The sequence below is a fragment of the Triticum aestivum genome, chromosome 3D (genome assembly GCF_018294505.1).
Source record: "Triticum aestivum cultivar Chinese Spring chromosome 3D, IWGSC CS RefSeq v2.1, whole genome shotgun sequence".
NCBI classification, from domain to species: domain Eukaryota; kingdom Viridiplantae; phylum Streptophyta; class Magnoliopsida; order Poales; family Poaceae; genus Triticum; species Triticum aestivum.
Genome location: NC_057802.1, coordinates 589970232 through 589997463, shown reverse-complemented (window position 1 = coordinate 589997463; position 27232 = coordinate 589970232). Strand labels below are relative to the sequence as shown.

Here is a 27232-nt window from a genome sequence, read left to right as displayed (position 1 = left end):
ATGCGCAATGCTATGGACCCACTTTCCCAGACTTGGCACTAGTCCAGCCGTCGAATATTCATTGGCTGCATATCCTGCTTTATTGCACTCTCGGCCTGACCCTCATTGATTAACTCCTCGATGGTGGAGACGAGATGGGTGGCGGGTGGGTCAAAAAATCCGACCTTTCTCGGGGACTTCTGTATCCAATTGCACACTAAGATCGGGTCGTCCGCAATTGCGAGCTTCTAGATTTGACATAATGTTTCGTTCAGAAAGAGTTTCTTACATTATTCTCGGACCTGATATGATATCGGGACCAGAGGAAGCTTCTCCAAGGTCCAATTTGACATGGATCTTGGTTCTTCAGCCTGATTTGACATCTCAGCCGTGGGAGGTGATTTTAGGCTCCGGCTGAAGGTCGGGTCCGACGACGCTCCTCCCGAGCCGGACCTAGTATCGGGCTCAGGGTCGACGGTTCGAACTGATTCTCGGCTGGCTGTGACACCCAACTCGTGAAGACCAACTCACTACGGGAATCCGCGGAGTGTGGAGTGCTCCGTGCCGCCGAATACAACGACCCGGCATTGAGCAAATTTTTTATATGGACGACATGGCCAGTCCAGTTAGCGAGGAGAACGATGTTGCCGAAGACGAAGATTTGTCCGGCTCGAAGATTGCGACGGTGCTGATTTGCTCGTTGATCTTTACTCCCATCCTATCGTAGTGATCGCTTAGTGGGACTTGTATGGGACACCAATGATGGAGCTAAATCCGGCAGATCTTGGGGTAGGGGATTCCTAGCTAGACGATTGGACAAGATGGTAACATGACACAAATTTTTACCTAGGTTCGGGCTCTCTAAGGAGATAACACCCTACATCTTGCTTCTGTTTTATTGTTTTGGGTTGGAGTACAAAGTACAGATGATCTACCCTGAGATTGTTGTGTCCCTTCTATGAGGCCTATCCCTCGGTTTATATAGATACCGGGTGTCTAGGGTTACAACATCCTAGTCAGCTACATACATGGAAACAACGTCTTCAACGAATCCAACACCTTGGCATACACGACAAGTTTCTAGAGCCTTTTGCTTAGGCGTCATGGGTCTTCCAAAGTGGCCTTCTCTGGAACCGACATGGGTGTCATCGTCCCATCCCATCAGGCCGAGAGGCGACGTGGTGAGAGACCCCAAGCTGGGACACATCATCACCATCAAGAATTAGCTCACAAGCTCGAGCGGAGAGCCGGTTTGTAGGGCTGGCCACGCACCGCTCGCGTGAGCACCGGTCCGCTACCTAGCGAAAGGGGCGCTGACTAGGAGGTCCCGCCTTGAGCAGCAGAGAGCTTGCGCAGAGTCATATGACGAGGGACTAATTGGAGGGTGCCCTCCACGGGGGGCACTTTTCTTGGCCGCTTGAGCCCTCTAGCGCTCCAAGTTGTGCGTCCTAGCGTCGTTAGACGTCGCATGCTAGAACACTCTCAGACTGGAACGTCTTTTTCCTTTTTGGTTTTTGACTTCTTGGTTTTTTTCCTTGTTCGGTTTTTTTCCTACTCCCTTCGTTCCTAAATATGTCTTTTTAGACATTTCAAATGGACTACAACATACGGATGTATGTAGACATATTTTAGAGTGTAGATTCATTCATTTTGCTCCGTATGTAGTCATTTGTTGGAATCTCTAAAAAAACTTATATTTGGGAATGGATGAAGTTTTTTTTTTTTAGTTTTCCCTTTTTTTTGGTTTTTCTGTTCACAGGTGTGCTCTTGCATAGAGCACAACTGTGATTTACTCAAGAGCACAAGTTCCCTTCACGTGCAAGCACAGTTTAGAAGATTGATGCAACAATCGTGGGGTGAGGTTCAGAAGCGAGGTGAGGATGCTCGACAGAAAGGAAGTGATTCATTTTATAGGCGCATACTGCGGTGTGACGGCGGGCCAGATAGCTAGTTTCATGCTTCCTACAGAAATCATACAAATACTGTCGTACAGAAATCATACACTACCAGTCTGCTACCCACAAGTGCTCGATTCATTATGTACGAAAAAAAATATACCTGGATCCAACGTAATCCTTGTACCACTGAATAAGATTGGTATGACAATTAGTACTTCCAGAGTTAACTGACAATGGTTTGTGCTGCTAAGACATGTGCGTCTTCTATCTATCTGAACCCGGCCTGGACTTGGAGGCTGCCGGAGCGCCGTTGCCTCGGACGGGGGCTATGGGTAGGCCTGCTTGCCATTCACATACGTCGCCAGGACGTGCCCCGGGATGTCGTCGGCGAACTCACGCCATGAGGTGGACGGCAGGACCACGAAATCGGCGTACTTCCCTTCGACGAGGCTGCCCAGGACATGGTCCAGGAAGCAGGCGTAGGCGGCAGATATCGTGTGCCTGCAGCTCGTGCAGAAAGAGCTTCATTAGTACAGACTGAAAATATAGCAAGTTCCCAGCAGTAAGTCACACTTCATAGACGCATATACAGCAAGTACATTACTCCGTGAAACAGAGCGTAAAACAAGCGGCGGTATCGACAGACTCTGCTTGCAAAGTCTGCTATATAAAGATCTCAGGGGACCAGATATCAGTGAGGCATTCCATGGCATTTCAGAAACAGAGTGTAACCAAATGGAACATACGTACATGACTGCAAAGAGACTCACGCTTTCAAGGAATCATCCAGGGGCAAGCGCTCTGCGGAGATCCAGGGCGCCTCCCATCCAGGCAGCTTACGGGACATCGCGGTTCTAATAGCTTGCAACGGGTAAATATCTGAAACCTGGATAACAGACACACATACAGTTAACTGCCTATATCTCCGCGCGTGGAAAAAGAGCTGCCTATGTAATTTTCCCGCCAAGCAAAAATGGCTACAATAGTTCAAGGATTTCCAGGAAATACATACAGGCCAATCAGAACCAAAAGCCAGATGTGCGCCACCGGCAAGTAGTGATCGGAACAAGTAGGAGCTCCGCTCAGCTCGTTCTACCCCGATCTTCCTTCCAGCAGAGTCGGCATCATCCAACAAATGATCTGGCTGCCAAAAACAAGCATATCTTTCAGAAGACAGAGTAGCATTTCAGATAATTCCAAGTAACTATGGAGAGAACTGTAACAAGATACCAGAGCCTTCAGACTCCTGTGTTGTTATGCAGAAACAGAGACCATCATTACGAGCATTATATAACATATATAGGAATGGAAGAGAATGATCGACCTGCACAGATGCAATGATACCATGCTCTCCGAAGCGCTTTGCTGCACCTGGGGATAGATGCTGTGCATGCTCAATCTGATTTCACATGAAGCAAGTTTAGTTATATTCAACTCATTAGTTCGTTACTACAAAAATGATTTGAGGGCATAATCTCTTGTTCAGTATGCTAGCAGAAAAACATACCCGGAACCTACGGTCCTTTGTTCCATTCAAACTAACAACCTTGTCGAACATATCTAGCAGCATATCGTTAGCTTTATCTCCAATTGCATGTATGGCAACCTTAAAAAGAACAATATTACTTTCTCAGATGATGGTAAGCATTTGCACAAATGGAAAACGTGTACCTGAAGTCCTGATTTGTCTGATTCTAATGTTGCATTGAGCAGAACATCCATATCTAACAATTGGAGACCATAATCGCCAGGAGCATCCTCATAAGGCTGACCATATATATTAAACACTTACAAACCAGAACATAACAGTTTTATGGCGAATAAACTGCCTGGCTGACACAACCACGGGTGGAGCTATGCCAAAGAGTCAGGGAGGGGGGGTGGGGGTAACCCACCCAGCCTTGGACAAATTAATGAAGGAAAAAATTGTGAAAAGCCTACATTGTTAGATTAGACATTTGCTCCCCTAAATACCCATATTTTATAAAAAAATGGGATAACTTTTTATATATTAGCAAGCTATTGCTTAAGAAAGAGTATTTAGTTCAGCAAAAAAAGGAAATGATTAATAATTGTACACCTTTACAGTTTCCACCACCAAATGAATAAGTACCAAAACCAGATACCTTTTTAAAACAACGCTAACAAGCCAAACCTTATTTGCTAATGGACACCACAAATTTACATCCAGAAATTCAAAATGCAAAGAAGATTTAGTGGTAAATATCAACCCTCTAGATAATAATATGATGTGCATTTCTTCCAGACAAAATATGGTGTCGATATGAAATATCATAGTGCACTAAGATGTAATTTTGAATGCACTTGCTGACACAGCCTTTCTCAATTTACAGTTTCTTGCAGAAACAGAGACTGATCGGGCTAATCATATTGGTTTCTTTATACATAACCAGACCAATCACAAGCTAGTACCATGATGTATCACATTCCACGCACGAGCATAAAACAGAGTATTTGTGAAGCTTTAACCACAAAAAGACAGCATTGCTATGGACATAAATTTCTAGACCGTCAATATATAAATGCACTAACACTAACAACATGTCTGATAGGTACTCAAACCATACTCAAGACTACTTACCTCATAGAACCATGCACTTGAGGAACCCAAAGAACCATCAAGAAAAGCTTTCACACCACCTAGATGAATCCACCCACTTAAGGATCGACCTCTTTCATGAATAAGATCCTACAAGAGATAATATGCAGATAAGTGTTAATAGTATTCGCATAATATTAAGCACTTAGAACAGAAGAGCTTGGTATATTTCATGAAACATAACTTACAGAAACACGAGGCCATGTCGGCATTGGGAAGAATAAGCAGACTCTAATCATCATCTTTCCCATAGAATGAGCCCATTCATAGACATCTGTTGTGATGTAAGACAATACTTCAGAACAAATAAGGCTCCAGTCCAAAAAAAAAAGGGTTATAGATGAAAGACTACAAAAGTAGATCCTTGGTCCTTCAAAAGAAAGGTACGAGTGAATCACATTGAAATTCATTAGGAGTCATCCAAACAACGGAAGAAACGTCCGGCTCTACATAACATTTGATCGTGACTTGAGCAGTATGGTTCTTTTACTTGAATAGGCAGAGTAATCAAGCAGATTAGCTTTATGTCTAACAGAATCAATAAAAAAATTATAAATTGTTGGTACAAACCCCAATAATGACAACAAAAACGTATAATGGAGAGAACTTGCCATTTGTTGTTTCAACACAAAGACATCAACAACAGGCATGCCCCTATAAATAACTTCCACAGAGCATAATGCAGTCATCTATATGGAACTACAAATATGTTATGTTTTTTACTGTAGATATTTGTGAGGTCTTTTATATCTGTGTTTGCTGTCTTCAATGTTACAAGCAAAAGTGGCACAAGATACCTGAAAAATCTTGCCAAGTTTGTTCTTCTGAGGTCCCAGGGAAATAACTTCCAACATCAACAACAGTAGTCACCCCTCTCATTAGGGCGTGTCTGCTTGCTGTAAGGAGAGCCTCTCTTCTATCATTTACAGATACTTCTGGAATCACATTAAATACAAGCTTCATAGCAGCATCAACCAGCAGACCAGTGGGCTCTACAAATAATAGTGTGGATCAGATAAATTATTAATTCTTATCTTAATATTTATGACAATGTTTGCACTTGAAAGTACATTACGAAAGATCAGTGTATATGTGTTAGTTGATAAATGATGTATGACCAACAGCTTAACGTGGCTTTTATCGGAAAAAAACAGTATAATGTGGGGAGACCATGAATCCATGCGAATATGGTGAAAAATATATACAGTTTTTTTTAACAGATACACATGAACATTATAATTCATCATGAACTGCCTTGATTATAACAGTTAATGGTTTGCTTCTAAGCCTTTTTTTGTTTGGTAAGAGCGTATTTATGTTTGAATTTGAACACTCCGTGTTTGATAAAGAGATTCATATTGGTTCAAGGTTAACTTAAGAAGTAATTTCAGGTCCGTAAAGATAAAGGTGTATGTCAATTACTTCACTTTACCTCTTTCCGTTGTTCTTACAATAGTTCCACCAACTGGGTCATTTGAGTTTTTGTCAATCCCAGCAATCTTCATAGCTAGTGAATTGGCCAATCCCATGTGACCATCCATGCGTGAGAGCCAGACCTGCAACTGAAATTTGTCACTGGCTGTCCCTGTGTAATGGCTTCTTAAAAGAGGTCGAACTCGCGAGATTGAATTGAAAACACACTGGATTATCAGGAGATATATCGTCTAACCAAGCAGCAGTGGGGATTTCACCACCCCAAAAATCATTGTTCCAACCTCCTCCTCGTACCCACTCGCCAGGATGTTTATCTGTTTGGAAAATAAGTCTCAGAGATGCTTATCTGTTGTACTCCCTCCGTCCCAAAATAACTTTGGGTCGGAGGGAGTACTAAGCAACAAGATGATTAAAAACAGCATTGCTAAACTAAGAGAAGGAGCAGCATAGTTCATCGAAACCTCTGACGGCTCCCTTCACCCTGCTGATGAACTCATCTTTGCTTCTAACCCCTCGAAGCGGGACCCTCGCCAACTGCAGAAAAGTTCAGAGGTTAAATTTACACAACTGTAATAATATTGGGACTGTAATTTCACAGGCAGGCCATGTCATGTCATGTACTGCAAGGGGAGGCAGATAGGCAAAGCAGTACCTGCAGGCCACCATCGATTAGGTGCACATGGGAGTCGATGAATCCCGGGAGCAGCACATTGCCACTGAGATTCAGCTCATACGTGTCTCGGCCCTTGAATTCCTGCACTTTACAGTCTATGCAGTCAATTTTGAGCAACCGCATGAGACAGAAAATATATGCGCCCGCAGTAGCAGTTGCAGTTGCGGTTACAGTGACGCCGCAGGCAGAAAAGAGCAGATATTTTTTTTACAGATAATCTCTTGAGGGAAGGTGGGCAGCAGGTCCGAGGGCGACCTTGAGGGAGTCGTAGGTGCCGACGCGCAGCACGCGGCCGGCGCGGACGGCCATGGCGGCGGCGAAGGGGCGGGCGGGGTCGGCGGTGTAGATGGTGGCGTTGGCCAGAATCATGTCGGCGAAGCGTCCCCGCGGCGCCCCTGCGAGGGGAGGAGACGAGCTGAGCACGAGCCTGAGCTGAGCTTCCCTCCGCGGGAAAACAGAGGGGGTGGGAGGGAGGAGGAGGGGAGCGCGTACATGGGAGGCGGGAAGCGGGGTCAGGGAGGAGGAAGACGGCCGCGACGGCGACCAGTGCCGTGGCGCCGGCGGCGAGGAGGGCGCTCCGGGCTGCCATGGTGGCGGACTGGCCGGTGGGGTGGGTGGCTGCCCTGCGCGCTCAGCTGGGGTCGGCGGGTATCGGTCTCTCTCAAATAATATCAGCAAATAATCTTCTTTTAAACGCTTCAGCTTGTTATTTTTGCACATCTCGCAAATGAATCGGGAAGAATCTTCAGGAAACTTGAAATCTTTTTTTCTTTTTTTCTTTTTTTTAGGTTCTCTCCATATTTGGAAATCTTCAGGAACTTGAAATCTGGAAGAGAGAGGCCAATATGAACCTCTTTACAAGTCAAACGCATTCTACATCCAAGAAATGCAGGTCAAATGCGTTTTTATTCTTTTCAATTTATAAGTCGTACCTACTGTAGTATTTTCGATCGAAAAAAAATAATTGAAATCGTAACTTTTTTTTTTCTTCCGTGCGAACCATAGCAGCTCGCGTCTTCTAAAGTTTCCACTGGGGGCGGGGTATATTATCACGATCTCATCCATATGTTTTTCCCTACTCCCACAGCCGTGCCTCATGTGAAATCCATGCGATGCCTTATCAAAAAAAAGAAATCCATGCGATGCGATCGAAAAAGGTCCACAAGCAGAAGCAGACGTCGTTTTTATTGAAGAGCAGCACATCACGCTCGCTTCTCTTATTGACAGGTACCTGTCCAGTTACAGTCTTCTTACGTTTACACGAGCGAGAGCGACTCGGACAGTATTGTTTCAGTCTCTCGAATGTTCTTTCTCTCTCAGACGCACCTCTGACGGCCACATCAGACAGATGGGACGATCAATTAGGTAGCCGGGAGCTGTAGATGTCGTGGCACGATGACGACGGCGACAGGGGGCGCAGCCGCAGCGAGAACCTGTAGCTCGCCGCCGGCGACAGCAGGTACTCCTCGTGCACGCACGGCGTCCAGCTGTCGTCCCCGCCCACCCCCATGTGCATGTGATCAAGATGCACCTGCAAACACAACACCACAATCCACAACATTTTAGTACCACTCCGTCATCTCGGTTCCAACAGTTTCGGTTTCAGAGAAATATCAGATGGCGACAGAGACGGACCTCGATGTCGTCTCCCTTGACCAGCTTGTGCTGATGGGTGGCCCGGTCGAGCTCCGCGGCGCCGTAGTAGCTCGCGCTCACCTGCATCGGCGGGGACTCGCCGTGGGTCGAGGCGAAGAGGCCGAACCCGTCGGCGTTCTTAAGCGCCACCCACCAGACGTCCGCGCGGCCGCCACACTCGCCCGGGACGATGTAGGGCACATGGAGGTCCTCCACGCTGCTCTCGTACACGCCGACGTGCGCCGCGGCCTTGCGGTCGGGGTAGCACTCGAACGGGCCCCTCCCGTACCATGTGACATGGTTCAGGGATTTCTCTGCATTGAACACGATGCCCACCCGCGGGAGAGGGGGGAGGTCGCTCTTGGGGTTTACCTCGTAGTCGAGGATCACGTCGCCGGACTCGTAGATCCGGCAGCGCATATGGACCCGGAAAAGCACGGACTCAGAAGCTTCTGAAAGAGCGGCATCATCCGGTTTTGGCAGGTGCCCGGGAAGGCCGTAATATGTGGTAGAAACCTCGACGGTGTGGTCTGGCAGCTCCTTCACTGAAAACTGGCTGCTGTAGAAGGAGACGTTGTCAAGGAAGGCTTCCCTCCATGTTGTGGCATAGGACTTGGTGTAGAAGCCTCCATTGTCGTTGTCGGTTGGTGCGCGCCAAAAGCAAGGAAATATTCCCTTGCTCATAAGCTCGACGTTGTTGATCTGTTGTTCACAGAAGCATCATGAGTTCCACATTTCTTCTATACTGCAAAGGCAGAGCTCCTGCTGTTCGCGTCAAAAAAGTTCCACATTTCGATGAACGGAATAGCAGTGACACTGATAGTTTTTTAACCATATTCTGTGTTTGGCGTACTAAGGTAACTGTAACAACTAACAATGGAAGAGCTCATCTGCAGCTATTCAGATTTCAGAACACTTGAAAATAATTACAATTAGGAGCCCGAGATGAACATTGCAAACCGAAAGGAACCATCAGAGCATAAAGGGGAATAAAGTGAAAACAGATGGCCAAGTTTAGAAGACAAATACTTAGCACTCCGTATGAGATATCTCATGGCAACAGCTTATGCTGACAAGTTTATAAGTTACTTAAATATATAAAAAAACATGATAAGCAGACTGAATCACAAGTCATGACTAATATCTATACACTATCATATCCCCCATAAAATCTGGAGCATAATCATGAATGGTGCTCACAAGTTATAACTTGCATTGTGCAAGACCAGTGGCCATGACCATACAATTCTTGAATATGCTAACAGGAAGGTAAAGCAAATGAAACTTCTTTTGGACAACAACAACAACATACCTTCCAACTGTCAATTGTTCCCAACTGACTGTTTATTTTGATTTGCCATTCGTGGTTCTTGCTAATGATTACACCATCACCAACCTGCTCAGAGGTCAGAGGGCTCTTGGACAATGCTATCACCTGAAGATGGTGGTGTCTGGTGAGCAGTAAGATAAATGAGAAGAAACAGGAGTGAACAAGATCAGTCTGAGGAAACATACATGAGGAACAAAGCCCTTTGTCTGAGGTAAACTGAGTTGCGCTGAAGCCAAGACATGACCAGCTTTAGCCCACCGTGTTTGGTCCCTCAGTGTCACGTGTACAGACAAAAAAGTTTCTTTTGCCGCACAGGTACTCCAAAGAGTAAACCAAGGCGATGATTCCATGTTGATAAGATGGCTACTTTGTGGTGCTAAGTTTGGGACACTGAGTGAACCAGAGCCCAAAACGCTTCCATCCCCATGAAGAATCCAGCTGAAGTCCAAAGCCTCTGTTGTCTCAGAAAATTGTCCATTTTCAATCTGCATGACGATAATAATGCATCTATTAGATAAATTTTTAATCCTATATAATGAAATAACTTGACGAATATTGATCAGAGGTTACCTTAAGAATATTATCCACCAGCGATATTTTGATAGGCTGGTAAAGATATTTAACTTCTGCAAGCAGAAATAGTTAACCGAGTAAGTTTGACATCTAGAGGCTAGTGAGACGAAAATCTTAGTGTAACAACTTCGTGAAGTAATAGATTATCAGGATTTTAAGTACACGTAAAACAGCAATAAATTTCTTTCCAATTGACTGGTATTTCCAGTTACCATTAACAGCAGGGTGAAGCGTCCGATCAGGCCACACAATGCCATTAATGCAAAAATTCAAGTCATTTGGAGTGTCTCCAAAGTCACCACCATATGCCCAAGATTTAGATCCATCAGCATCCTCCTTCAGTAAACCCTGAATATTTTTGAAAAGGACGTAGTGGAGAAACAAAATTAAGACACTACAACAATAAAAAAACAAAGTCCATGATCTATGTTCGCATTTAAATTTTGTGTATTCTATACTAGATTGGCATGGGTCTATGAGTCAATATTTTTTTCGATGAAATGGGCCAACACTGGTCCGATATGTATGTCATGTACACTACAATCATGAATAAACACAAGTACAACCATACAAACAGAAATTTTGGCATAGCATGCTCCCAGTAAAAAAGAAGGTTAAGGATAAGACGAGAGTAAATTCGAACATAACCTGATCGACCCAGTCCCATATAAAACCTCCTTGGAGTCCCATCGTGTTGTCTATCGCCTTCCAATATGCGTCAATATTTCCATTACTGTTCCCCATAGCATGTGAATATCTTGAAAACAAAGGGAAATGTTTTATTTAATATTTCAGGTATATGAATATAAAAACAAAGGGAATCAAGTACACATGTGGTGCCACAGTTACCATACTCGCAAAGAATGAGGGGCCTGTTTTCAGATGGGTCATTTGCAATCTTGAGAATATCCCAGACACGCATGTACATGGGGCATATAATATCTGTGGATGATGTTCTGGAGCCACCTCCTTCATAATGGATGAGCCTTGTTGGGTCTCTTCCACGAACCCACCCTACAAGATTATGATTCACAAAATCATAAAAAAAACTGCAAGACATGAACCGCCATCGCAGAAAACTTTTTACCGCTTACCAGACATAGCAGAGTGGTTTGGTCCATATGAGGCTTCATTTCCCAAGGACCAAATAATTATGCACGCATGATTTTTGTCCCTCTCCACCATGCCAACGACACGATCAAGCATAGAATTTGCCCAGATGGGTTCTAGTGTAGGATGTTTGAAATGGCTAGTTTCATCAAAGCCATGTGTCTCGATATTGGCTTCATCAATTACATAAAGACCAAAAATATCGCATAACTCATACCACCTTGAATGTTGGGGGTAATGGGAGTTTCTAACAGCATTGATGTTGTTTTGTCTCATCAAGACCAGATCCTATCAAAAGATAAACAGTAAATAACTGAAGCTACTGACTGGAAACGTCAAACTGAACAGATGGCATGCTATGCTTTCAAATATGACAGTTTAAAGAGTGGGTGAGTAACCTTGATCATGCATGCTTCTAAATTTGTCTTCCCAACACGTGGATGATGCTCATGTCTGTTGACACCTCTAATTACAACAGGAGATCCATTGACAAGCATCTGCTTGTGTGCCAGGACCACATTACGGATCCCTACTTGGCATGATTCGCAATCAATAAGCTTCCCATTGGCATCTTTAAGGAGAACAACAAGAGTGTATAAGTTCGGCTGTTGGGAAAGGAAATACAGTTATAAGATATAGTAGTTCAACTGTAAATACTAATATTTTTATAGAATCTCCCCAGGATTAGATTTCTTACTTTTTCACTAGACCAAAGCTTTGGATTTTCCACTTTTCCACCAAGAACATAACCATGAAAACCATGGCAAGGGCCTCCCTTAGGTTCTGGCTTTGTCTTCAAGTTGACTATGTTAGCAGCTGACATGTCTGAATTCAAATCATCAGATGATTCAGAATTATCAAATAATGTTGCTTCAATCGACAAAGTTGGGATATGCTCCCTGTCTTGCTTGTGTGAATCAATTTCCACCTCAACCTGACATATAGAACAAGACCAAAAATGAGTATAATTGCGGAACAGCATCAGAATAAATGTTCCCTTGAGCAATGCATAGTTAGCAGCTATACCATCTGGACGGTACAAAATGGTTTGCCCACTATAGGCTTAAAACTTCAAAGGGCGAGACATACAAATATATATCACGGGAGCCATGCAGAAGCATTTCATAAGCATGTCGTCTTTTGTGTGTTTTGATAATATTGGATTATATAAGACGCCAAGGACACTAAAAAAGGGCAGACCATTCTTCACAAGAAAAATGAGGTCAACTTTAAAAAAAGTTATTGGGTTTAGTTCACCTATAATTAATCAAATGGCTGTGAGTTATAGTTGTTACTATGATGAATGTTACTATGTTTGAAGCTTAAATTAGCATTCTCATCCCAGAAAGGTTTAGGGGGTGTAGCATGGGTGCAACGTTCTTGCGTATAGCCACTACATTCCCAAAGGTTTATGCCACTGTCCACTATTTTCTTGCAGCATGAGCTCCATCATGTAGCATAAGTTTATAACCTGACAAAGATGGATAGCATAATTACCTCAATATCAGCTACCCGGAAGTTCTCATCCAAGGTTGCTTTGAAAAAGTAATCTGTGATAAAGATCTGCAAGGAAAAAAATTACGAACTCACTAACCAAGAATTTACCCTGATCGGTGATCATAGACAAAAGCAAATTAAATGACAAATACAGTTTACATGTCAAAAGCTTAAAACTAGCATGTTTGTGCATAGTTGCTTACGTGGGTGATATATTATATAAGAATCCGGTCACTGCTGATATATACAAGAAAAAAGTTCTCAGCTGACATTTCGCATCTGAGTGTAAAGATGAAAAAAAAGGGTACTCTATTGATTTTCTGAACATAGCTATAACAACATGACCATTGCTAGCCAGCAAAGGCAAATAGATCCCTGCAACAAACTACTCCCTCCGTCCGGAAATACTTGTCGGAGGAATGGATGTATCTAGACGTATTTTAGTTCTAGATACATGCATTTGTATGCATTTTTCCGACAAGTATTTCCGGACGGAGGGAGTATTATTCATTCATGAAATGAGGTATTTTACTCAAGTGTAAAATTCATGGTGTGTTAAAAACAACAGCTTGGAATTCATTCAATAAGATGCGAGCAAAACTCAAGAAGTAACCTGCGGCTTTGATAATAGTAACACATCTCTGTGAATACCGGACAACCACCAATGGTCTTGATCTTCAAGATAAGAACCATCACTCCACCTCATGACTTGAACTGCAAGAACATTTTCCTTGTCTGAATCACAATGATGGCAGCAATCAGTGATTTCAAACTCAGCAGGAAGCCTGCTGTCTTGGCTGCATAAATACACAAAACATGGAATTTACTTTCTAGACAATAAAATAGCAAACTCCAGTAGATGACCAGCAAACAAACCCTCTATATTGAACTGATTAACTAGCTAGATAGGTATGCACAGTTCAAACACTGCAAGGATCTCTTACAAGTCACCAGCTGTATAAATACTTAGGACATTACATTACCAAGAACATAAGCACTCCATAGTCCATATATAAGCTACATCTGAAAGTGATATAGAGTAAACTACTTGTTCACACAAAACTTCAAAACTTTAAAATCAAGCAAGTAGCCAGCTCACCCAAAAAAAAAAAGATGAATCATTATTAAAAAAATATCAAAGTACCACTGCTGAACTCACTGTTCACACTTCACATAGCAAACAAAGATTTTATACAGATGAGCAATCTGATAACAGTTCACAATGAAAAAGTACAAGTATAAGAATAGGAGGAATCTAGACTTCTTGCAAATCAAAATCCCCAGTAATGTGAAAGATGATACTTAAAAAAATCATCATTTCTGAATCCTGCATGTAAACAATCGATGCTCCCAAAAACACTCCACTTTGCTATCTAAGGAGCACAAGCAAATTTAAGAGTTCGATACTCAAGAAACCATGCTTCACAAGATCCTTGGGCCGTAATTACATGAACAGGGCATTACTTCATTTAGTATTATGAATTATATATTAACTTGATAAGTCTCCGCACAGTTTTGGAGATTCAAAAAATACGAGCAGTGAGATTATTGGTGTCATACCTGTATCCAATTGGTACACCATTTACCCAAGCAAGAAACGCTGAATCAACAGCTTCAAAGTGCAACAAAATTCTCCGACCTATCACAATTCACAATCAGCTCAGAATTATTTAAAATGGAATGGAATATAATTTGGTAACTAAGTGTTGCATCAGTGTCAACATTAAAGACAACAATATTATGAATGTGTAGAAAGAAAACACATGCCATAATTATCATAACAGGAGACAGCACAGAGATACCAGAAGAACAGGAACAAAACATAAAGGCAAGAAAATTATATGTGTGTAATTAAGGAGATAGGCAATAACTCTAAACCAGTCAAACTCTTGAAGAACTGAACAGTGAATTAGGCAAATCCTAGATGACCAAAAAAATTGACAGCAGGGTTTGTCGCCGCCAGAGTTTTTGTGGTAATTTAAAGAATTTGCTCACTGTATTGTTAATTGATGCACAGGAAAGTTATAAATTCCATGAACCAAAACATCATCACAGTAAACAAACTAATTTCCTTGGAGGTATCATCACTTTATCTAGAATTCTCCTTACTCCTTAGCACTCAGGCTGTTTATGCTAGCTGCAGCAATGCAATCAATGGATTCATAATGGAGAGGAAGATCTGGTTGCGTATGCAAGATTCTGATTCTGTCAGAAGTAGAGCAGGTGTAACAACTACCTGTCCACATAGGCAAGATTTTGATTATGTCAGAAGTAGATGGCATACCTTTCCATTCTTTTGGGATGTGAAAAACCTTTCTGTAACAGCCCGTGGGGTTCTCGGAAGGCACAAACGGCGGGTTCATGGGGAAGGGATAAGTGACATTTGTGTAGATCGGACGGTCGAACCCGTGCATCTGCCAATTCGAGGGAACTGCAACCAAGTTTGTGTCCATTAGTAGAGAACAGAACTCCAACAAAACAAAACAAATTTACTAAATAACAGCATCCAGACTAAAAGCAATCAGAACCAGTCCTGATCAGAACAAGCAAGCAGCAACCGTGCCTGGCAGAGCCTCCCAGTCAGAGTCATTGAACTGCGCATCGTAGAACTTGTCCGGGACGGTCTCCGGCGACTGCGCCAGCCGGAACTTCCAGTGCCCGCTGAGCGACCGCGCGTACGGCAGCCCCCGGGACCAGAACGCGGCGCTGTCCAGCGCGCCGTGGACCGCGCCGTCGTCCCAGACGGCGGCCTCGGCGTCCAGGTGGCTCACGTTCCTCCGCTCGCGCCAGTACCTCAGCGCCCCTGTTTTTCGACAGTTAAAAACAGAGAGCAAAAAAAAGTTGAGAAAACAGCGAGAGGCTTATCTCTTCCTGATCGATCTCGAGTCACCAGGGGGTCTTCGTTTACCTTCGAGCGTGTCCTGCGAGCGGAGCGGCACGTGCGCGTCCCGCTTCCTCCACCGGAAGAAGGACGGGTCCTCCCAGAGCTTCTGCGGCGGGGAGTTGGCGGGCGGAGGGAACATCGCGCCGCCGCTGGCGGAGGCCACCGCCATCGATCACGGAGGCCGCACGAACAAATCGCCGAGAAGGAGGACAGACGGACGCGTCAGGCACGTGACGGCGCCCAACCGAGCTCTCGGAGATGTTTCCGATTTCGATTTTGGATCGCTCTCGCCGCCGCGGGAAACGGGGCGGGCGTTTGCGCGGAACGTACCTTACCGGCGAGAGGAGGTCGGGATCTGAACGGCGGAGGTCCGGCGGCTCCGTCGCCGCCGTCGAGGGAGGAGTGGAGGTCGGGGAGTGAGGAAGAGTTTGGGGGCAGGAAGTCACAGGGGATAAACTTACCACCACAGAAGAGGTGGCGCGCGAGAGGACTCACCAACGAGTTGGTGACGGCTGCCTCACTGACGTGTGGGCGGCGGGTCCGCGCGTCAGTGAAACGTCGAGTGGGTGTAGGCCCGTACGCAATGTTTTCTTCCTTTTCTTTTTCGACGATACGTGACAGAACATGATTTCTTACTGTAGATAGATTTTTAATCGAGATCCGGCATGTGCAGCAACATGATGGTGGATATACGTATTTTGTTTCAAATCCTGACAATGGACTAAAATAGGGTTAGTGCTTAATACGTTGGCGATTAGTGCGTGTCAGACATAGTATTACTTAAGGGAATCGTTTCTCACCGGGGCACCGGCCGAACCGTTCCGCCGGTCACGCGCTGGACGTGGGATCAAAACTGATCCAACCGATCACATCACCTCTTACGTAGGCCCACTCCTTCTCGCTTCCCAACCAAAATCATCCATCTCTCCCCTGGAGTTTCCATGGCCGCTACCTCCGGCGGCAAGACATGGCCGCGCCAGCCCACCGGCGGCGCTGCTGCTTGCACAAGCACGCGCCCTTAGAACTCCCTTTCCTCTGATGCGCTCCGCCATGGCCGCGCCCTCGTCCTCCCCCCTGATGCTTGCGTAATGGTCGCACTCCCTCCTCCTCTCCCTCAAAGCTCATCGCCATGGCCACCTCCTCCTCCACCCCACCCCTCAAATGCTGCAACCGACGTGCTCGCCATTGGAACTCATGTGGCCGCGTGCTGCATTCGACGGCCATGGCCGCGAGCTATTTTGTTCAAGAGAGACCATGATTTTTCTGTTGACCAGCTGGAACCAACAATCGGCGGCGGTGGAGCTGCGACCGGCTATCGATCGAGCTGCAACCGGTGATACAAAATGCTACGACCAGGGCTAATTTTTGCTAGAACCAAAACAGAGAGCGGAGTTTGAAATGGCGCCGAGAAGCTGCAAGCAGTACCCAAAAATGCTACAACCCGTGTCCAAAAAAGCTACCACCGGCTTCTTCAAAAGTTTCAGACAGAGACGGGGAAGCTGGGAGGAGGCCATCGAGAAAACCAAAAAAGCTACAACCGGCTGCGAGATAGCTGCAACGGTTCTCTTGAAAAGCTTCAAGCCAGAGAAACGGCATGCACGCCAGCTACGGCCAAAGGCGGCGATTTTTTTAGTTGCAACCGTGTTGGCTTTTTGCTACCACGGTGACGACTTTTTGCTACATCCATCCACGGCCCATGGTGGAGCTACGACCCATGACGGCGGAGATGACATTTTTTGTTGCAAGCGTTGTCAACTTTTGCTACGACCGACGAGAATTTTTGCTACATCCATTCATGAAAGAGATGCGAATCGGTTGGGACGGCAACGACGCCTCGTTTTTAGCTACAAGCCATCACCCGGCGTCGACCCGGTGCTACAACCGCGTTGCTTTTTTGCTTCAGCCAGCAACCATAAAAGCTACTAACTAGTGACCACTTTTTTGCTACAATGGGCGACGGGGGATGGCAAGCGTCGAGGGCACCAAGCATGAGCAGCAGCGAGCACGCCGGTGAACTGCGGCCGTCGCACACCGGAGCTACACACGGAGCTGCAAGAGTAAGATGCATCTGTTGCATGGGTGAAAGCCGACGGCGAGCACGGCCGGCAAGGGCTCCGACCGGCGACTAGGACGGCGGGCGAGGACAGCGACCAGCGGCGAGGGCGGACGGCGAGGACGGCGACTAGCGGCGCGGACGGCCGGCGAGAGGCGGCGACGGGAGAACACGCAGGGCCGGTGAGATGGAAGGGGTGCGATGAGATGCAGAAAGGGTCCTTCGTACCAGTGCGGTGACGAAGATAAAGACGCATCGAACGGTTCCTATCGATCTAATCGGGTGGCTGCGGGCCGACCGACCCAAATTTGGGCCGGTGCGCCGGCGCAGATCACTGCCCATTACTCAATCACAAATTGACATTGTCTTTTACAGTCACCCATGGTCAACTCTGGAACCTTTATTTTGGGTATAAATTATCCATGTAATGCACGAATCAAATGCTTAATTTCCTTCACAATAGATGCGTAGACCCATCTATCCACCTCATGGCTATGAATCATGCAAACCGCAGTGAGCGAGCCCATCTCAATGATGATAGGGATATCACTCCTTTGGATAACAATGAATACTCCTTCCATACATGCGCACAATTACGCCTTCAAAGCATTCCGACAAGAGAGCAATTCCATGCACGTCTATAAGACGATGACCGTTGCTTCATTCAAGAAAATCATGCTGGCACCGGCCTCTTTGTCCAAGACATAGGACCCCATCTGAATTCATCTTAACCCACCCACGCTTACGAGGGCACCAACCCGGGGAAACAAACCCTCGAAAAAAATGCCGGGGAAACTTCTGAAGAGGGCGTGCTGCAAGAATACTTGGCAGCTAGGTCGTAGGATAAGATCGTCTTTCCTTTGCAAGGGTCGATGTTACAGTTCAGTTTAATACTCATGCCAATCAAGAAATCGAGGTATATAACTCTGAAGAAACCTGCATGAGACGTCCAAAGGGGGAGCTAGCTTATGATGCACACTAATTCATACGAACATACCGATACTTCTCGCATGGCACTTCTCTTTCTTTTCATCTAGTAGCAAAATGCTCATGAGTTGCAATGGGAAAAGAATACTATCTTCCCTTAGCCCAGTAAGCATGACTCGCACCCCATAAGCCCATGCACTTTATTGCAACACGGCGCCCCATTCATGTTTCCACTTACTACTTTTGTCATCCGTGGCCTCGAGAGCGCTCCTCGTGGCTAAGATGCTCGCTTGCCAGTGCATCGGCCAAGCCTGCCGTCTTATTCGCCCTTCGAGCTCTTCCTCAAACCTCCTTGGGTAGTTTTGGCGGCTCCTTATACTTGTTCCAAATAATACATAATTATAATCCAAATTCTACAGTAATTATTTTAATTGAAGTGTCTTTTATCGAGGGGGGGGGAGCCCCCTCCTTACCCCCCATCCCTGGCACGTGATCGCTCCGCTCATTGGAAGACCTCTCACTTCAGCTTTATAGAGAAAAAAACAATGTGATGGGGTTACCAATTGAACATGAAGCCACCGTGGCCTCCAGATCATTTATGGGAAGATTACAAGAAACAAAATGATTAATTATCTCAGTGCAACGATTTCTCACCATTCAATTTTGGAATGTTGAACGTGTTAAAAAAATCTAGAGGGGTGATACACATGAACGACCTCCCATGAAGTTAGAGAAAACGTCTGCCATTATATTTGTGGAAACCAACCATGGTTAGTCAAAGTGCTTGACAGAAAATGTTTTTTTTACAACAATAGTATCTCTTCGAGAAATTGATATGAAGTCTGACAAAAATATGAAGGTGGCTGTTAAAGAGGTGGGTGTCTTAACAAATCTCGAAAAGAGATGACGAGAGTACTGAACCATGGTTGCACTATAAAAAAATACACTTCCGTGATGATACGTGTTTGTCACAGTAGGTCACGTTTTCTGTCATGCATGTACATCCATGACAAATTTATGACAGAATCAAGATAGTCATACCTGTGCTGTTGTAGAAGTGTTCCATGACATTATCAAAATTATCATCACGGAAGTGTCCACTTCCATGACAATAAATCGCGCATCACAGAAGTGCTTTCGTCAAGGGTGACCGACACGTGGCATCCACCGTAACGGAACACCGTTAAGCTATCGGGTTCGGTTTTGAATCCGATAACCCGTTAACAGCCTGGACCAATGGGGATTTTCCACGTGTAAAATCATCTTGGCTGTAGGAAACACGTGTCAGCTCCGTGTTGGCACAGGTGTCATGTGGACCGGCCCAAAAGTGGCCCATAAAATCATCCAATGAGCGAGATGCGCCTATGATATGTTAACAAGTGGACCGGCCCAAAAGTGGCCCATAAAGTTTAAATGGGCCGTCTCAACTAAAGGCCCACAAGATTTTACGGACTATAATGGGCCGGCCCAACTAAAGGCCCGCAAGTTTTTGCGGGCCATAATGGGCCGGCCCAGGTAAAGGCCCACAAGATTTTTGCATGTCATAATGGGCCGGCCCAGGTGAAGGCCCACAAGAATTTTGTGGACCATAATGGACCGGCCCAGCTAAAGGCCTACGAGATTTTGCCGACATTAATGGGCCGGCCCAGCTGTAGGCCCACAAGATTGATCGTGGTCGCCTTTAGTGTCGCTGTGATTGATCGTGGCGACATGGTACTTCTGCCGCAAGTCTAGCCAGTACCACCACCCCAGCTGCAGATGTGCCGTCTCGTACCTCGGGTACCACCGCCACCTTCACTGCTACTACACTATTATTAGCAGTGGCGGAGCTATCTTGAGGGCAGGGGGGCGCTGCCCCCCCCCACCCGTGGATCAATTCCCGAAGCAAAAAAATTTAAGAAGGGCTTTGTATGGATGCTTGCGGGAGGTTTGAGGCTCTGCCTCACAGGTTGCCTTGCAGCCTTGAGTCGATTCATCTCCTGCCTCGGTGAGAAGGCAATGCCTCTGCACCGATTGATGAAGAAGTTTGAGTGGACTCTTGAAGCCCAGGCAACGCTTGTTGAACTCAAAGCCCTGCTTTCCACCCAGCCGGTGCTTACTGCTCCGAACAACCAAGAGTCATTGCTCTTGTACATTGCGACCACAAGCCAAATTTTCAGCACCGTCCTCACCGTGGAGCGGGAAGAAGAGGGCAAGCCTTACAAAGTTCAACGTCCAGTCTACTACATTTCTGAAGTTCTGACTCCATCCAAGCAGAGATATCCTCATTACTAGAAGCTCGTGTATGGTATCTACCTGACTGTGAGGAAGGTAGCTCATTACTTTCAAGAACACACAGTATCAGTCATCAGCGATGCCCCACTGTCTAAGATCATGAACAACCGGGATGCGACTGGTTGAGTGGCGAAGTGGGCTATGGAGCTCTTACCTCTCGGACAATCGTGGCTAAAGCTTACCGAGCGGGTTTTTACTGGCCACGTGCCAATGAGGCTACTCAACAGATAGTCCAGCGCTGCACTGACTATCAGTTCTACGCAAATTTGTCACACAAGCCCGCGTCTGCACTGAATACCATTCTACTCGTCTAGCCATTTTGTAGTTTGGGGGCTTGACATGGTCGGCCCTCTTAGGACAGGGGCGAGTGGATTCACTCACTTGTTGGTTGCTGTCGATAAGTTTACCAAGTGGATTGAGGTGAAACACATCAAGAAGCTAGACTCTCGGACGACGATCAAGTTTTTGAAAGAATTAGTCTTCAGATATGGCGTCCCCCATAGCATCATCACCGACAATGGCTCGAACTTTAACTCAGAAGAGTTCAGGGCATTCTGCAGCGCCCAAGGCACTCAGGTCGATTACGCCTCTGTGGCACGTCCGCAGTCGAATGGACAAGCCGAAAGAGGAAACAGTTTGATCCTCCAAGGGTTAAAACCAAGCCTCACGCGTGATTTGGAGCACGCTGCTGGAGCCTGGGTCACCGAGTTGTCATCTATTCTGTGGGGCCTGAGCACGACCCCCAATCAGTCTACCGATCACATTCCCTTTTTCATGGTGTATGGAGCAGAGGCTGTCCTGCTGAGTGATCTACTCCACAATTCACCCCGAGTGGAATTGTACTCCGAGGTCGAGGCGGAGCTGGCGCGCAAGGATGGCGTCGACCTCCTAGAAGAAGAGAGAGAAATGTCCCTCATCCACTCGGCCACATATCAATAGGACCTCCGACGCTTCCATGACAGACACATCAGGGGTCGGGCCTTTCAGGAAGGCGATCATGTGCTCCAAGTGGATCAACAGAGGCCGCATAAACTCCCTCCCGCGTGGGAAGGCCCCTTTATCATCTCAAAGGTTCTGCATAACGGAGCGTACATGCTCTACAACCTCCTGAAGATTATAGATGAGTCCCACGCTTGGAATGCCGACCTGCTTTAGCGGTTTTATAGTTAACGTTGGCATGATGAGATGTAATAAAAGCACTTGAGTGATATTTGATGAATAAAAGCATATGTCTTTTCCGGTACTTCATTGAGTTCACCTTTACACACTTGAGCCCAAACCTCTTGTGCGTGAAAGCTCGTCCGAATGAAGCATCCCCTCTTATTTGGAGGCTTAGCTGCGAACCAGCTAAGCCTAAGTCAAACAACCACTCTGAGTGATGGACTTCCCTCTCACTCGGGCTTAGCTGCGAACCAGCTTTCGTCTAAGTTAAAACTACCACTCCGAGTGATGAACTCCCCTCTCACTCGGGGGCTTAGCGGCGATCCAGCTTTCACCTAAGTTAAAAACTACTCCGAGTGACGAACTTCCCTCTCACTCGGGGGCTTAGCTACGAACCCGTTTTCGTCTAAGTCAAAAACTACTCCGAGTGACGAATTTCCCTCTCACTTGGGGGCTTAGCTGCCAACTAGCTTTCGCCTAAGTTAAAAACTACTCCGAGTGACAACTTCCCTCACTCGGGGGCTTAGCTACAAACTAGCTTTCGCCGAAGTTAAAAACTACCCTGAGTGACAAACTTCCCTCTCACTCGGGGGCTTAGCCGCGACCAGCTTTCACCTAACTTTAAAAAAATTACTCCGAGTGACGAACTTCCCTCTCAGGCGGGGGCTTAGCTGCGAACCAGTTTTCGCCTAAGTTAAAAAAACTACTCCGAGTGACGAACTTCCCTCTCACTCAGGGGCTTAGCTGTGAACCAGCTTTCGCCTAAGTTAAAACAAACACTCCGAGTGAAGGCTTCCCCTCACTCGAGGGGTTAGATGTGAACCAGCTTTCGTGTAAGTCAAAGACATTCAAGAACTCGAAGGAAAGCATTCAAAATAACTCTAGTAGTTCAAAAGCAAATGAAAGTACAGGGGCCCAAGACCCGAAAGAGTTTAAGGCATACAAATTCACTCGGCATACCAAGGCGAATGTTTAAGGCTTAAAGTTTTCTCACGTATCTGTGGGACTGGCAAGCTCAACGAAGGTGTCCAGATCAATGCCATCAACAATCTGAGTGGCTGCCTCGATGAACATCTCTATGAAGTCCTTGAACTTGAGCTTCTTCGTGTTGGCGACCTTGAGAGACTTCAGCTTCTCCTCGTTCACGTCTTTCCAGTGGACGCGGACGACGGAGATCACCACATCGGCTTTGCAGCGAGCAATAGACTTCTTCCATGCTTACACTCGGCGGGGGAGCTCGTTCAGGTGAGCCATCATCGCCTCCAGATCACTCTGGAGAGTCTCCTCCAGTCACAACTCCTTTTCGATCCTTATTCGCAAATCTAAGCTGATGCCACGTGCTGATGGTCCTTTTAAGGTGTTAGATAAAATAAATGATAATGCATATAAACTTGAGCTGCCTGCGGATTTTGGGTTAGTCCCACTTTTAACATTGCAGATTTGAAGCCTTATGTGGGTGAGGAATATGAACTTCTGTCGAGGACGACTTCAATTCAAGAAGTGAAGGATGATGAGGATATCACTACTACTGTTGCACCCACAACCCCTGCTGCTACACATATTGGGCCCAATACTAAAGCTCGCTCACGCCAATTGAAATACTAGGTACTTCCGTTTCTTGGTAACGATTCTAGTGTTCATGAGAATATGATGTTGCCTAAATTGGACACATTTGTTTTTTTTTATGAATGAAGGGCCTAGCATGGACAAGAAGGATGAACACTGGAGCATGGACAAGCATGGACAAGACGAGCGCAAAGGCAACAAGAACGGAGTTTCCAGTGGAGATTTCAGCACTTTGAAGCCACCATGATTACATATAAGAAGATGGATGAAATATAAAAGATGCCCTTTCATAAATTTCGTCCTTACCTTTATTTAGGTGTTGCGCCACCTTATTTCTGGGCCAGACCCATGTAATTTTGAAATAACTCTTTTTAGACTGTTTTTAGAGTCTGTATTGTAGGTGAAACGACTCAGGAGATGTTTTAGTCCCATCTTGCCAAGGGTAAATGAAATCCCCTCCCTTTTCCCCTGTAAATATAGCCTTTAAGGCACCGTTAAGACTTGGGTTTTGTTTAGATTAAAGTTCACCATAGCTGCAACTCGCGTCCTTTCTTTGTGTTCAACGACCAGACCAAGACATCACAGAACACCACTTTCATCAATAAAGCTTCCCTCTTAAGATTGCAATCTCAGTTTCTTACTTGTTCTCCGTTTGCATGCAGGAAATAGACACCCGTGGCCAGGTTGATCGTGCTCCGACGTGATCAAAGACCTCTCGGAGTTGGTTTAGCGATTGATAAGGCGCGGCGTCGCACGCTCGTAGTCGGATCGTCAAAGTTGACTTCCACCAAAAAAGATAGCTACCTCTCATCGAAACATCGGGACACCTTCGCCTCTATCACTATAAGGAGATGTCATGTCATCTATAAGCACTCATATAATAATGTGGGCTATAAGATTGGCTATTACATTAATATTTTTTCATCTTCTCTCTATCTCTTTCTTCATATTTATTGCATTTACATAGCAATGCGTATATAGCTAGGCTGTTGCATGAGAGCCCATTCCCCTTAGTTTTTTACATCTCTCTCTTTCACATAGACAAAAGTTTGGGCAATGGTTAAGGGGCATGTTGGTTTATGAAACAATCAACACGTCTTAATGACTCAGGAATTAGGAATTATATGCACTTCTGCATCATTTTTGAATTTCTTAATAGAGTTATTCTATGTTATACTAGAAATATTTATATTGACCCACCATATATATATATATATATATATATATATATATATATATATATATACACTTACTAATAAAGTACGGATTACTTCCGCCCGTTCTTCTTCAGCATTCTAATAGAAAACCCCCTTTGTTTTCAGGCAAATAACCTGCCATCCACATTTAAGTGAGAAAACGAGCTGTTTTTTTACTGTTTTACAGAAAACCTCCTCTTTTTTTTGGTAAATGACCAGCAGTTCACCATTAAATGAAAATGAATCGTTTTTGCGTTTTAGCGGAAAACTTTTAAACCTCCTCCCTTTTCAAAAGTTAACCCACAGTCCATCCAGAACAAATAGTATTGTTTTTAAAATATCAATATCTTTTAAACTTCAACTCCAATTTTGACATGTTATATATGAAATTTGATTAGAAAAATATGTAGAACATGAATGTGACGTTATTTTACATGTTAAATATTTTTAAAATGCCATTTATGTTGCAACCTTAATCAATAGCGCATGATCCATCTTTCTTTCATACCGACACCGGCCGGGATTGCAATGAATACCTCATCCAAGCCAAATTGGAGATGAAATTACCCTTGTCTAATTCGTAGATTAGCGGCAAGTAAATCATTTAGGCTAGGAAAGGAAGAGATACACGCAATCGGGATAGAGATAATTTCCTTTTCTTTCTCTACAAGGAGAGATACATGCAATCATGGGAGAGATACTTTCCTTTTTCTGGACGGCCAATATCGGAATTATGAGAAATTAGAACAAATGCACCTTACATTGTGGAATTTTATCAAAAAATAAATACACCTATATAAAGGAACGGAGGGAGTACCTGCTAACTATACCTGGCCATCCGTCGGGCCGGGGCGGGCTTCGGACCGGGCCTACCAAGCGCGAAGCAAACAACCTAGGCCCAGGCTTGGTCCGGCCCGGCCGTAGGGCCTAGAATCTAGGCCCAAGCCCGGCTCATCAACGAAAAAGTCCGTCGGGCCTTGGCCAAGCCTCTTCACTGAATCACAAATATGGTGGGCCTGGGCCCAGCTCGGCCCGACCTTCGGGCTCAAAACCTAGGCTCAGGCCCGGCCCATGGGCAAGGTTGGGCCAGGTCGGGTCGGGCTTTTTCAGGCCCGGTATCCCATGGCCAAGTATACTCCTAACCAATCCCTCCCCCCTATTTACGGGGTTGGCCCTGCTGCCATTTGTTTTCCAATTACACCACTGCTGCTTTGGCCAGACCTCTTCGCCGGCGAAGGTCCCGCAGGGAGCTCTGATTCAGCCACACCAAGCGTATGTCGGGCTCGTCGACGTATAGGTGCCCGCCACGCAATGCCGCCGAGCTCTAGCTGCTCCGTTGCGTCCCCTCCTGTTAGGAATAAACTACAACTCGCCGTGATGACCAGCGTGTGTGTCTAGGTCTAGGGCGAGTTTGGGCGCCGGTGCGTGGCCACGTCGGTGTTCGTGTCCGTGGCCGTGGAGGGTGTGCCCAGAGTGAGTGCGTGCGCGTCTGTGTCGCCGTGGTGCGCGAGGTTGTGCTCACGTACGAGTCCACCACGTAGGTGTATAGCTCCGGTCAATGGCCGTTGGAGACGGCAGTGGGATTGATCGTTACGATCTCGATCGGTTGTAGCTGGCCGCGTTGAGCGCGTACAATCGCGTGGTGCGCACGAGGCCGGGGCAAGCGGATCGCCAGCGTCGTGGTGTGAGTGCACCTGGGCATAAAAAGCCCTCCCCTATACTGTTCGTGTGTACGTGGTTTGTGCCACACAGTTTGTGCTCAATAGAGGCCGTTTGAGCGGCCGGGTGTTCGTCGCCGGAAATCCACTGTCCAGCTTGTCGTCGTCTACCTTCGTCCATGCGTGTGTGTGTGTGTGTGTGTGTGTGAGAGAGAGAGAGAGAGAGAGAGTCCCTCCCGCGGTTCACCTGTTCGCGGCCACCCTAGGCCAAGCTAGAGCGTTTCTCTTTCAGATGGGAGTTTGGCCTGCCGGAGGACACCGCTGGGATGAGCATCCGTGCCTCTTTGATGTGTCGAACACGTACAAGATTCACACGGTGGTGCTCTGTGGTAGTCGGGGAGCTGATGCAGGAAGGTCTGCACGAATTTAACCAGCAGCGACGTCCTGCAAATTATGAGAAGAGGAGAAAAGGCGAGGTTGATGTGAAGGAGGGAGGAAAGATGATGCAGGGGCACACTTGAATAGCATGGAGGAGGGAGGAAACATGGAATCAGCTGACAACGTGTGTGATAAAGATCGAAAGATCTGCAGAACTTGCAAGTGAAATGCCAATGCAGATTGGTCTTATATCCTCAGAGAGAACGGAACCCATGAGCAACAAATGTTGCAGCCATGCATGTGCAATTGACTAGCTGCAAATCAGAGGACCATGATATTGTTTGATCTTTGAGCACAATTTGAATCATGGCCTTCTAGTGGAGTAT

General features: G+C 45.9%; 2 protein-coding genes across 2 annotated transcripts; both read right to left on the bottom strand.

The window, feature by feature from the left end:
• Window positions 1-1860: 1860 nt before the first annotated feature.
• On the bottom strand, window positions 1861-7289 carry LOC123080748 (protein LONG AFTER FAR-RED 3). The gene is made up of 15 exons (XM_044503683.1): window positions 7097-7289; window positions 6860-6999; window positions 6584-6685; window positions 6393-6465; window positions 6139-6245; window positions 5930-6053; window positions 5295-5489; window positions 4686-4771; window positions 4480-4587; window positions 3549-3644; window positions 3385-3483; window positions 3202-3276; window positions 2890-3021; window positions 2648-2763; window positions 1861-2378 (listed from the first exon to the last, which is right to left on the bottom strand). Exons 1-15 carry the CDS (start codon window positions 7191-7193, stop codon window positions 2204-2206), a joined length of 1725 nt encoding a protein of 574 aa, XP_044359618.1. The 5' UTR covers window positions 7194-7289; the 3' UTR covers window positions 1861-2203.
• Window positions 7290-7760: 471 nt separating this feature from the next.
• Window positions 7761-16086, bottom strand: LOC123080747 (beta-galactosidase). Its single transcript, XM_044503682.1, has 17 exons — window positions 15658-16086; window positions 15313-15552; window positions 15034-15180; window positions 14310-14388; window positions 13363-13546; window positions 12750-12815; window positions 11950-12186; window positions 11651-11857; window positions 11237-11540; window positions 10997-11156; window positions 10791-10899; window positions 10355-10490; window positions 10140-10195; window positions 9755-10054; window positions 9552-9674; window positions 8240-8941; window positions 7761-8135 (listed from the first exon to the last, which is right to left on the bottom strand). Exons 1-17 carry the CDS (start codon window positions 15800-15802, stop codon window positions 7962-7964), a joined length of 3369 nt encoding a protein of 1122 aa, XP_044359617.1. The 5' UTR covers window positions 15803-16086; the 3' UTR covers window positions 7761-7961.
• Window positions 16087-27232: the final 11146 nt, after the last annotated feature.

Excerpts from the sequence above, each read along its gene's own strand:
- LOC123080748 (XM_044503683.1), bottom strand. The coding sequence starts at position 7,193 with ATGGCAGCCCGGAGCGCCCTCCTCGCCGCCGGCGCCACGGCACTGGTC. Across the intron at positions 7,000-7,096 it reads CCCCGCTTCCCGCCTCCCAT|GGGCGCCGCGGGGACGCTTC; the intron begins GTACGCGCTCCC and ends CTCCCCTCGCAG. Across the intron at positions 2,379-2,647 it reads CTGGATGATTCCTTGAAAGC|GCACACGATATCTGCCGCCT; the intron begins GTGAGTCTCTTT and ends CACGAGCTGCAG.
- LOC123080747 (XM_044503682.1), bottom strand. The coding sequence starts at position 15,802 with ATGGCGGTGGCCTCCGCCAGCGGCGGCGCGATGTTCCCTCCGCCCGCC. Across the intron at positions 15,553-15,657 it reads CTCGCAGGACACGCTCGAAG|GGGCGCTGAGGTACTGGCGC; the intron begins GTAAACGAAGAC and ends GTCGAAAAACAG. Across the intron at positions 10,196-10,354 it reads GCTTCACCCTGCTGTTAATG|AAGTTAAATATCTTTACCAG; the intron begins GTAACTGGAAAT and ends TTCTGCTTGCAG.